Below are 11643 nucleotides of genomic sequence, written 5' to 3'. Positions count from 1 at the left end.
TCCGCCTCAGCTTCAAGCAGGTTTCCAGCCATGCATCATATTTATCTGAAAAACTGTTAAACAAGTTTTGTAAGCTGTATTCAAGCAAGACTCAGCAATAGCTACTCAGCCATGGGCTCGTCCTTCCAAAAGCAAAAGCATTCACTGCAGAAATTCCTGCCCCAGTGTCAAGGCCCTGCTCCCCACTTTGAGGAGCCACAGGAGAACATGTGCTACCAGAACAGTGATTATAATGGACCATCAATCCGCTCAGTTTTGTGTAACTTTAAATAGGAATAAAACATTCAGAATCTCAAAATCTGATCAGGACAAGCCACAAATTACCTTTGATTCAACCTAAGTACCTTTAGGCAAGAGACATTTTTCTGTTTCATATTTCCAGTACTCCAGTCTGGTTATTTTCAAAGACAAGGACCGCTTGCTCTACAGTAACATGACACCCTTGAGCTGAATTAAATATGCTGTATTCTTGCAAAGTTAGCTATTTTTACACTCGAATAGTCAAAGCAAAAATTGGCATATCATACAGCTCTAGTCAGAAGTCAAGTTTCCATCTGTGAAATTAAATACTGTGAAGCAATTGAGAACATGCAGTAGAAAAAAAAAATCCACTACTTTCCCCATGTCTAGTTGATAATGATTTCCTTATATAAAATGTATTGAGTTGCCATTTACAAAATGAACTATTTTAAGGGAGAGATCTGGGCTCCTCTGACAAGTTGCTGAAGATATCAAATTCTTCAGAGAAGCTTTCCACGCATCTCCTCAAGACATAGAATAAGACGAAGATGAGATATGAAAAAAAAAGATAACATTCTGAGCAAAAGACATTTTTCAAGGTATTTGATAAATACATCAAACATTTGATAAAGTTTGGAGCCACGGAGGATTAAAAATGACAGTAAGTCCACCTAAGATAAATTCCAGAGTGTGTTTCTTCAGACATTTAAGAGGAATTTTTTTAATACTGGAAACAAATATTAAGCTGATAAAAAAGATTTTAGAAAGTGTTCAGGTAAAGTTCTTAATAAGGATCATGGAATTTCTCTGTTAGAAGACTTGAGAGGAGCTAAATGGCGGGCACAGGGAGCCAAGTTCATGAATTCCAAGGTTAGGAGGGCAAATTTACATTTTCCTAACACAGGCTGGCTGTTTCAGGATCTTATCCTGTAGCCCTCCCACTACCAAAACCCTGCCACATAAACCTAATACAGCATGAAATTCTCCCATCGTGTCTTAGAGTGGATGGAACAAGCACTGTGGGTTAGTAAAAAGACATCCTGTTTTAGGGGGAGGGGAAGAAGACACAGAGAGAACATTCCAGGTAGGAAACTGCCCACTATCAGTATCTAGCTTATGCTCCACAAAAATGTTTGGATACATCATAGAAACAGATCCACTGCCAAAAGATGTGGCAAATTACTAGCTTGAGATTCCCATTAGGAAAACTATCATTTGTTCAGATCTTGGGCTGCATTTGCAGTCTGCAGCTTGGCACAAACTTTGCTGTGTCTCTACTAAATAAATTCAGTGCAGCATCTTCTGCTTATCTCACCATGAAAAGTGTATCACTGAAGCATCTCCTCCTACTCACCCTACTCATTTGACTGAAAAGACTTGACTCCAGACTTTCTAGCACAACGATCTTGTTAGTGCTTGTAATGAAGATGATGTGAGTCATCACCACTGACACTTCATTTTAAATTCATATTTAAAGTTAACAAGTCAGTATAGCCTGAATTACACAGAAAATTCATAAGCAAGTCCCTGCCCCTTCAGCATTGCCTGACTGCTGACCAAACAGCCAGTTCTTAAACAAAAAGTATCTGTCCTTTGGCAGACATCAGCTCTTTGTTAACCTCATAGACAAAGGGGACAATGCTGAGGCACAATGAATATAATCTGGAGACCACTAGCATATTTCACATTCAACATCTTGAACAGTTAACATTTCATGATAATGATCACTGATAGGTGACACGTTCAATTTAACTGGTATATTACAAAAACATCCTGAAAAACTAAGTTTAGACAAGAAATCGTGAACAGGTCACTGGGGGAACTGACAGGCGCATAAGTAAATAAATTAGCTTGACTGAGCCAGGATATTACTAATGAATCAAAATATGATAAGAGATGTGCATAGTTTCATGTGATATGTTTACAGGAGGGTGACATGCAGAAACAGGCCCTGATGGAAGTTCCAGCTTTGAGCTCAGAGAACTAAGATATTAAATTACTTTTACATCCTCAGTGATGTCAAAATTAAAATTACACTACTTCACCCCCTGTCAACACTGGCATGTCTGCATTAAGTACCTTGGAATGGATTTTTACTGTTCTTTCATCATGGTAAGTGAGAAGTAACCCCATTGGCAGGCATCCTTGTTGTAAAAGACACAGTTAGAAGCTGTTGTGCATGGACTGTCACAAGTGAATTTATAGTCTGACAACATATAAACAAAAAAAAACTAGGGCAATACTTGCTTAACAGAGGAACAATCTACTGCTATTAGAGAAAGAAAGTAATAATAACTTTGAGGGCTCTTTTCTGCCCCCTTGCATATTTTGAACCGCATATTGTCCTGTTGATGGAGAAATCATCAACTAGATTTCAACCCCCCGATTAAGCAAAACAAACAAACAGAAGTAATTTTTTTTTTAAGTCCCTTTTTAAACTACAGAAAAAATAAGCACAGTTAGGGCAGAAAAAATAAGGGCAGTTTTTGGTTTTTACTACCATGTAAATTGACTATTGCACCTCCAAGTAAATTTAGGGCAAATATGTGATTCTGGGGCTCCTAGATATTCCTATGCACAAAAGAGCTCCTTCAAGCACAAGCTTTAGCAACCAAGCAATGACTATTACAATGAGATAGTTCAAAATGCCAGTAATTATAACACTTCTTACTGTAATTATAAACTAAATATATCTTGGTGTCTATGATAAAAATATGGAGCTTTACATAGTCCATTTTAGAGAAAGACAGGAAGACAAAATAAATAGTGCAAAATGGCTCTTTCTCACTGTGCAAGTGCTTTGTTCTCATAAGGCCGCTAAAATAGGTTCTGCGTAACAAACCTTCCATTACATATTTCATACAGACTTTTGGCAGGTTTAATTAATGCTGCAAAAGATTAATAACAAAAAATAAAAATTCTGTCAGGTTGAAATATCATTGTCAGACACTTATTTCAGCTGCTGAAACATGGTTTTGTATGTAAAAATGAGTGTTCACATCCATAAGGAGTCATTTATATGAAGGTGCAATTTTTGAATTATTTCACGTAAGGTGAAAATAAATTTATCTAGGTATGTTGCCAAAATTGTAATTTTGTCACTATGCACATCCAGCTACAGCTGTGTTCAACCTGCTCTTGTAACATTATAAATTCAACCTTATAAATTTGTGCTCAACTTTTCATAATACCTGTATTTTTTACAACAAAATGACACTACAGTACTTACAAGTGACTGACCCATCTAATAAACAGGAACACTGCAAAGAAGTGCCTAAAGCACTTTTGTAGTCACGATGGTTTAGAAGCATGAATTACACAGGTACTGTGTTACTTCCCCCTACAATCCTTGTAGTAAACTAAATTATTCAGCCAGAGCTAACAGCCCAAATCTGGATGCACAGGCCCACTTTTGGGTTTCAAACAGATGCTAAAATCATAGTATTTCAATTTAGGTTGAGAACAGTAAATCAAACTGCATATGTTAAGTGTTAATAGGGTCTTATGTTAACTGTAAGAGGTTAAAAACATTAATTACACAGTTTTAAAGACATTTTAAAGTTGCATTTCTGGAGCATGGCTGACAGGAAGATAACACTCATCAGGGAGACCTTTGGACATAAAGACATTACAGGACAAAACATAAATTTCCAATTATTTTATCGTCTTGTTTATAACATAACATGATACACTGAAATCTACTCTGTGGATAATATTTTAACACCTTCCACACCTTGTCTTGAATGTTATCGCGGATGATCCTGAAAAACAAAATTAATAAATGTTCTAGGCATTAGAAGTCTGGCACTTGGGAAAGAATTTTATTTGTTTCATGTAATAATTTCCTCATGCCCTAATCCGAAATAATATATATATATATATGTATTCAGTACTAAAGCTGTAGTTGGACAAGCTCTTTTTGCCAACACTAACTGATGTTGCTGCCAAGAAAAGCATTAATGCTATTGCCTCCATTTCCACCTTTTTAATGCTACAGCTGTTTCACACCTTTCTGTGGGCCAGTGTAAGTCTTCGTGCCCTCTACACAGTGAACTGGATCTGTGAAATCATTCACTCGAAAGAACTGCTGTGGGGGGGAAAGTGTCCTTTGAATTATGTCTTGCAAAAATTACTTTCAGTGTATATTTACACTTGAAAGTCACTCAGTTTCACGCCTTAAGGAAGGCTCACACATTTGGAAGCTTGACTGGTTTTAACAGCTGTAATGGAAGAATAAAAGATGCTACTTCTCCTAACAACCTTCTCCCAAGAGCATCCTCAGACTATCAGTGTTTACAAAAACACTGTAACTGTTTCCAAAAGGACAATTCTTCTCACTACTCCACTTTCCAACAACTTATGTGGGCTCTTTCGAATCAAGGTAAATATCTTCTACAAGTGATAATTCTTTTAAACTAATATTATTTGTATTGTTTCACTTCAAGGTTTCCAGCTTTTCATGGTGCTAAATACAGATGCTTCACACACTAACCGTTCTTTTTGCAGTTCAAGACCTCATGTTATTTGTAATACTCTAATCTGTTTATTTTACATTTGTAACATAATACTTACTTTTTGGGAAAAAAACCCCCAACTATCACATAGATGACAAGCTAAATTACTCTTATGAAAGACCTTCTTCTATAATTGTGAAATTAGACTAAGACTGACAAATTATCAAAGATATTTCTATTAACCCACAGTTTTGCTAAAAAACACGTAATTAATATCCATTATATAATGCCACTTATATCTTCTAGTCAGCCTTTCCCTTTCATTAATTAGCATTTAAAAACTGCTTCATCCTGTGTTTATTACCTGACCTTATGACTGGAAGGAGAGTGACTCCTAATATGAAGCGCAACACAAAATAATTTATTGTGCTAACAAAAACACAGGACAATTTCCGCAGAAAAAATATAATTTTGTGTCATTTACAATGGCTGTTTTGCCTCCTGAGACCTCCTGAGTTTATGCTGTTAAAAAGTTTTCATGAGGTACATGCATCTGAACCTAATCATATATAACTCCAGTCCTTAAAAACAGCTGTTTCCTTCACTCATAAAAGGGGATTTAAAAAGTCAGTTTTCTTTGATTGGTTTTATCACTGTATTTCAGTGACTGGCAGCTTCAAAGTGCACAGCACCGTATGGCCCTATTTATTTTGTAAAATGTACACTAAGCTTTCTATGCTTTTATCTTCCATCAAGATCACACAAGACAGATATTGTGCATTATTTTCTTTAGTTACCTAGGGTTTTTTTCTTACTTGTGTTTCTGCTTTCTAGTTCAAGAACACAAATGTTCTTTGTGGGGGAAAGTGAGCAAGAAAGCAGCACCTGAAAGAATTCATCACCAAGTCATATTCACAAGCAGTAAAATGTAATACATTGTTGAAGATGAAGAATCTGGCAATCTAAGCAATTATAGTAACAGCGGGTTTTTACAGGAACTAAGGACTGTAGATATAAAAAGATGTATGTTAAAAAGATTCATAGATTTAAAAGATACCACTGTAATCACCCATTCTGACCCTACCCATGACATAGGGCAGGGAATTTCACCCAGTGACTGTGAGTCCCACGATTTGTGAGTTACACACTCTTTTTACAAAGGCAGCCAGTACAGCATTTACCATCTCCTGTAATAATCTGCCCTGCTACCTGATTATCCTCATTATAACTATTGTATCTCATATTTCTAACATTTTGGAAGATATTATCTTTCATTTCTCTGACAAAAACCAATCGATGCCAGCTGAATCTGTTACTCTAAACTCTTCCTGCATAGCTTTCTCGCACACCTGGACTAGCATTCTTTGTATCAGTTTATGCTTTGAAGGAGAACAGATATGAGTGTTCACACAAATTTCTTCAGCTCTAGAGCAACTCCTTCTGAAGAAGAAGACTGAAATCTATACAAGATTTTTTTAGTAGATGCCACAACAATGCCAGAACAAGCAGATATCTGAATAAAGTGCTGATTTTGCTTCCATAAGGAGAGGCCAGCATTGCAAACCTCACAAGTTCACCTAGTGCAAATTCATTCATATTACAGTTTTGCAATTTATAAATGAAATCATTCCCGGAAATTAAACCTATCTTTTTACTTAGTTCCACTTTATGTGAATAATTTCATTTGATACTTTAAATATTTTAAAAACTCCTCTTTAATCTTGCTTTTGTGTCTTCTGCTTTAATAGACTGCCTCCCAATGTAATCTGGAATAATTATTCCTTACCGTTCGCAGTGACTCTTTTCCAAAACAGACTTTCTAAATAAAATCCAATTAAGCCACACTTCTTGAAGTTCTTTCAGTCTGCTCTTATAAATGTCTTATGTTGGTGAGCATGAAGATCCTGGTTTTCTATCCTCCCTTAGCACAAAAATATGCAGAAAAGCTATGAAAAAATTTGTTTCCTTGCAACACTGAGGTGGCAGCATCCCTTTCATTTACTGAAGCGACAAAATTCATTTCCTAAAATAAAGAAAAAAACCAGATTTTGTTGTTGTTTTTTTTTTATATACTGGGTGTAAAACATACAGATGGAGACCATCAATTTTGGAAATAACTTTGTGGGTGTTTATTATTCCTTTGACAAACATGAAAGGTGCTGAGGGTGGAGGGGTTTTTTTACCTTCATATTGTCAAAGTTTCTTTGAAGTGTAATTTAAGTAATCTGCAATATATTCATTAAAGTTAGTGAAACTACATAAATCATCAGCATCTATCAATCATGGAGAGAGACTTCTTTAAAAGACCATGGAGTGACAGGATGAGGGGGAATAATTCAGACCAAAAGAGAGTAGTATTAGATAGGGTAGTAGGAAGAAATTCTTGGCTATGAGGGTGGTGAGGCCCTGGCACAGGTTGCCCAGAGAAGCTGTGGCCCTCCAAAGACAGGTTGGAGCAACCTGGGTTAGTGAAAGGTGTCTCTGCCCATGGGCTAGAACAAGATGATCTTTAAGGTTCATTCCAACTCAAACCATTCTGTGATTCTATTTTTCGCCCATTTATCGAGATCTGGTAGTTCTACATTAGAGGCTGTCCCCTGTCCCTCGCATAAAGTTGGATCAGAGCCACACGCTCAGGGTTCAGCCCCCTGCCGCCATTTCCCCGCCTCCCCTCAGTCACCACAAAATGGCGGCGGGTGAGGGCGGGGACTCTCCCGCCGCCGTGCACGCGCGTGGCTCGACCAACCGCGAGCGGTGACCCGGCCCCACGTGACAACCTCGGAACTACAACTCCCGTCATGCCCCGGCACTTCCCCCTTCCTTTTCCGGCTCCCCCTCAGTCCCACCGCGCTCGGGAAGGTCGGGCAGGGCGGACGAGTCACCGCCGAGTCCCGTCTGTATCATGTTGTCCGCCGGCGTCCGCCGCTTCGCAACCTCCGCCATCCGCCGCAGCCACTATGAGGAGGGACCTGGGAAGGTGGGCAGGAGCGTTTCGGTCCGCTCAGGGTCGTGGGGGATGGGGGGTATCGGGGATGTCTGTGATGGCCGCCCTGTGATCACCTGCTTTGTGTGGCTTTGGGGTGGCGCCAAAGCCACAGCAGACTAAAGCCTGTGGTGGTGGCCCCCAGCGCCCTTCCCTGCGGTGGTACAGATGATGAGCATTGCGGTATGAGCAGCAACAATGATACTGTAAACGCTTTCTGATGTACCTTGTACTGGGTGGGTTGTCTCAAAGCCCCGCGTCTAAAAACTTAATTTTAAGCGTATCTAATAGAAGTGAGGAAAAACTTCACGGGGCAAATAATTAAATACCAGGACACTGGGGAGGCTGTGGATGTGTGTCCTCAGGAAGAGGGTGAGACCTGCAGCAAAATGGCTCCGCTTTGGGCTGCAGATAGAGGCGGCAAAGTGACCTCCAGAGATCACATCCAGGGAGTGTTAAGGTTTGCAATTCTAACCCCCTACCACGGGCAGGGACGCCTTCTGCTAGCCTAGGTTGCTCCAAACCCCGTCCAACCTGGCCTTGGACACTTCCAGGGATGGGACAAACTGTGCCAGGGCCTCAACACCCTTACAGGAAGAATTTCTTCCATAGATCCAGCCTTAATTCCCTCGCTTTCAGTTTGAAACTGTTCCCCCTCGACCTGTCACCACAGTTGTTGAAGTCTCTCTCCAGCTTCCCTGTAGGTGCCCTTCAGATAGTAGCTGATTATTCATCATCACAAACACCGTGCTTCTTTCCTTGAAAGGAAGGTAAACTACTTTGAAATGACATGTTTATTTTACCAGCTTGTCTCTACCTGTTAGTGCTCTGAGTTTCTCACCGTTTTCAGGTCAATGAGAGAGCAATTAAACTGCACGGACTGCAAAACTAAAGCTCCCTTTTCTCCTCCAGAACCTGCCTTTCTCTGTGGAGAACAAGTGGCAGCTGCTGGCACTCATGTGTGGGTTCTTTGGAAGTGGATTTGCTGCCCCTTTCCTCATAGTCAGACACCAGCTCCTGAAGAAATGAAGGGCACGGACTGTAACTGCACTAACTGGGTAACTGATTTTATTGCTTTTCACAGCACAGTGGAATTTGAAGAGCCTGGCCTCATCAAAAAACATTGTAATTTTCAGCCTTTTGCAGTCCACGTGCTCACAGTTGTGGTCTGCAGTTGCATCATAATGGCTCAAATAATGGACAGGTTTTAGTTTGTGTCACAGAGCTGCTGCACTCAGTGGTTTGTGAACTTTGCCTCCCCAGAGGCCACATCTCTGACTGTAACTAGAGCCATGTCTGCTTTCACCTTTGAGGAAGCACAAAGGTACACCTGACATGACCTGTAGGAGTAACTGGCAGGGGTGATGTGACAAAATAGGATAAGAAACTGTGATGCTGTAAATGCTTTCTGATGTGCCAGATAAAGAGCAGTAGAAAACAAGATTTCTTAAGCTTCTTTAGCCATATCCAAACAATTATACCAGCTACATCATTCCTGACTAGTTCTGGGCTAAAGTCCACTTGAAAAAAGGTCATTAACAGAAATTAATTGATGCTTGCTGATGGTCCTAGCAAAGCAAGCCTCAGACATGACCCAGACTGTGTAAACATGTCACTCACAGTTAAAAGGCTACTTCAGTTTTTCCTGATACCATTCCACCTTGGAAATATCTGGTCTTGTCAATTCTGTAATCTGAAAAACATGTTTTTTCAGAAACTGGAATGACCCAGGTAGTTCTTGGAAGGAAATAACAATCCTCACTGGCGTCTCATAGTTGGAATAAATTGAAATTATCTGTGTAATTCCTTTGCCAGTTTGATGTTTTTGAGTCCCTGGACTCAGGAGGAAACAAAAATCAGCAACCTTTTATTGAACTTCAGCATTTAGAACTGTATGGCTTCATGTAAGTCAAGGCCTCTGCAATACCAAGTGGTGGATGAAGCCAAGCCCATCAAAAATTCTAAATGAAGTATGTGCTTATAGCTGTTCTGTATTCAAAGAATAACTTATAATTTTATTTGTAATAGTAATGTAGAGTTCCTAAATTTGGTTCATTTCTTTTCCTTGCAGAGTTGGAAGTCTTCTACCCATCACCTTTCAGTGGGAAAATGATAGCTGCAGTACAAGCTGGATGGGTCTAAATAAAATCTTAAATCTGAAAACCTTGTGCTCCGTATTTTATGCAACTGCTAAAGTGCTTTTGACAGCTGGTGTATTCTGAGAACCCCTTCAAATTGCAGTGTATTGCCATTAAACACTAATTTTTGTTGTGTACAGAAACAGAGGGTAAGAAAAATTCACATTTCAGAAATGCAGCTGGGCAAATACGTGGTTTGCTATTAATATTTTCTTTACAAAGAACTTTCAGTACAATTTTGTAAGCTTTTTAATCTAATGCGCTCAGTTAATTCAGGATTTCTCAAGTACAGATTAAACAATATTACTGGTTTTGATCTGTGCAGCTCTGCAGTTGATAGTTGGTATTTTTTTTAATGTAACACCTGCCCACCAGAAGTTTCAAAATGAGGAGCCACATTCTCCATTCACAGCAAACTGTGCTGCCAAAGCAGTAATTAGTCCCTTTAGAACCAGACTGTTTCCCTATGTGAGTTGCTCAGGCAGTTTTCAGTAATTTTCAAGCCCCATCAATTATCAAGTCTGGAAGTTCTCTGTCTGACTTTAGTAATTGGTTCCCTTAGGATTTCAGAACTTTCCCTTTGCAACAGAAACACATTAAGAGGTCTGTTGTGGTTTTTTTTTCTGTTAATACAAACTGGGACAGTCTGCATTCTACCCAAAGGCATTTTTTACTACTGGATTGTCTATAATGTCATTGCTGTTCAACAAAGCAAAATCTAAAATTCATTGTTTTGGTTGCTTGAGTGGAAAATGCTGGTTGTCATTGAGAGAGATGTGGCTCCTGTCATTCATATCAGATGTTGAACAGTGTTTAATTTCACAGAAGCACAACTCCAGATTGTATTTGTCTCTCTGGCTTTATGAAATCACTGCTTGTAGCCAGACTTGATTTTGGGAGCATGTGTCAGTCTAGAGCCTCTTCCTCTTCAACCATATTAATTATTTATCTATCTATTCATTTGACTGTTCTTCAAATTCATGTTGGTCTTTAACCCATTCTATGGTTTATTTTAAGTCCCCCTACTCTTTTATTTGTTTGTTGGCTGCTAAACAGATGAGCCAGAAAACTCTGGTAGATTTTTTTACTCACCTCACTTTCTCGTTTAGGAAGGACTTCTCTAAACACATTCCCACCACAGATACTAACATGGAAGTACCCAGCCCTGAGTGATTGTAGAGACAGAAGTATCACTATAAGTATGCAGAATGAACTGATAATGATAATAAGTGGAATAGGTAGATTCATTAAAACCCAGCAACTGTAGAATTAAGTTGTGCAAAACAAGTGTATTCCATCACACTCAGCTGTATAATAGTCTGAGTACCCAACGAAATATTTATTTTTAAAATAGCCTTTTGGATTCCCTTCAAGGCACCTTGACTTGGTAGGAGATAAATCAATTGAAAAAACAAGAGGTAGAAAAATAAAACCCTTGCAGGTTTGATGTTACAGCCAAAAAGCAATATGCAAGTGGTGCTTCTCTGTCATTAAAACTGTGTGAAGGAAACAAAGCAGCGGTTAAAGGACCTCTGGGACATAACACATCTGTGTGAATTATTGTATTTTTTACTTGCTAGATGCCACTTTTAAGGAAAGTATTAATGGTCCCAGAGTTTTTCCCAGTTTTCCTGATATAATTTTCCCTTTCGTGAATTCTGTTTTGACACAAACTCAAACTTGTTTCACTTTTCTTCCAGAGAGCTTCACACTTTACCATTTTATTTCTGTAAGGTATAGTTCTCAAGCAGTTACTCAGTCAAATCTGAGCAGATGTGAATGAGGTGTCCCTATGTTTTAATATTTTGAATGGTTTTAGTTTGGGGAT

The 11643-nt window shown here is 39.0% G+C and overlaps 1 protein-coding gene and 2 non-coding genes across 3 annotated transcripts; all 3 read left to right on the top strand.

The window, feature by feature from the left end:
• Positions 1–7515: 7515 nt before the first annotated feature.
• LOC103756974 (cytochrome c oxidase subunit 7C, mitochondrial) lies at positions 7516–9840 on the top strand. Its single transcript, XM_008923075.3, has 3 exons — positions 7516–7671; positions 8590–8735; positions 9749–9840. Exons 1-2 carry the CDS (start codon positions 7597–7599, stop codon positions 8704–8706), a joined length of 192 nt encoding a protein of 63 aa, XP_008921323.1. The 5' UTR covers positions 7516–7596; the 3' UTR covers positions 8707–8735; positions 9749–9840.
• On the top strand, positions 7840–7902 carry LOC112841095. Its single transcript, XR_003212723.1, has one exon. It is a non-coding gene; the product is annotated as a small nucleolar RNA Z39 (small nucleolar RNA).
• On the top strand, positions 9033–9093 carry LOC112841096. Its single transcript, XR_003212724.1, has one exon. It is a non-coding gene; the product is annotated as a small nucleolar RNA Z39 (small nucleolar RNA).
• Positions 9841–11643: the final 1803 nt, after the last annotated feature.

Source organism: Manacus vitellinus, unplaced genomic scaffold (assembly GCF_001715985.3).
Source record: "Manacus vitellinus isolate BGI_N305 unplaced genomic scaffold, ASM171598v3 scaffold_23_pilon, whole genome shotgun sequence".
NCBI classification, from domain to species: Eukaryota; Metazoa; Chordata; class Aves; order Passeriformes; family Pipridae; genus Manacus; species Manacus vitellinus.
The sequence above is the reverse complement of the archived record's forward strand: the minus strand, read 5'-3'. Positions and strand labels throughout refer to the sequence as shown.

Coding starts and splice junctions, on each gene's coding strand:
- LOC103756974 (XM_008923075.3), top strand. CDS start 7,597: ATGTTGTCCGCCGGCGTCCGCCGCTTCGCAACCTCCGCCATCCGCCGC. Junction 7,672..8,589: donor ATGAGGAGGGACCTGGGAAG/GTGGGCAGGAGC, acceptor TTTCTCCTCCAG/AACCTGCCTTTCTCTGTGGA.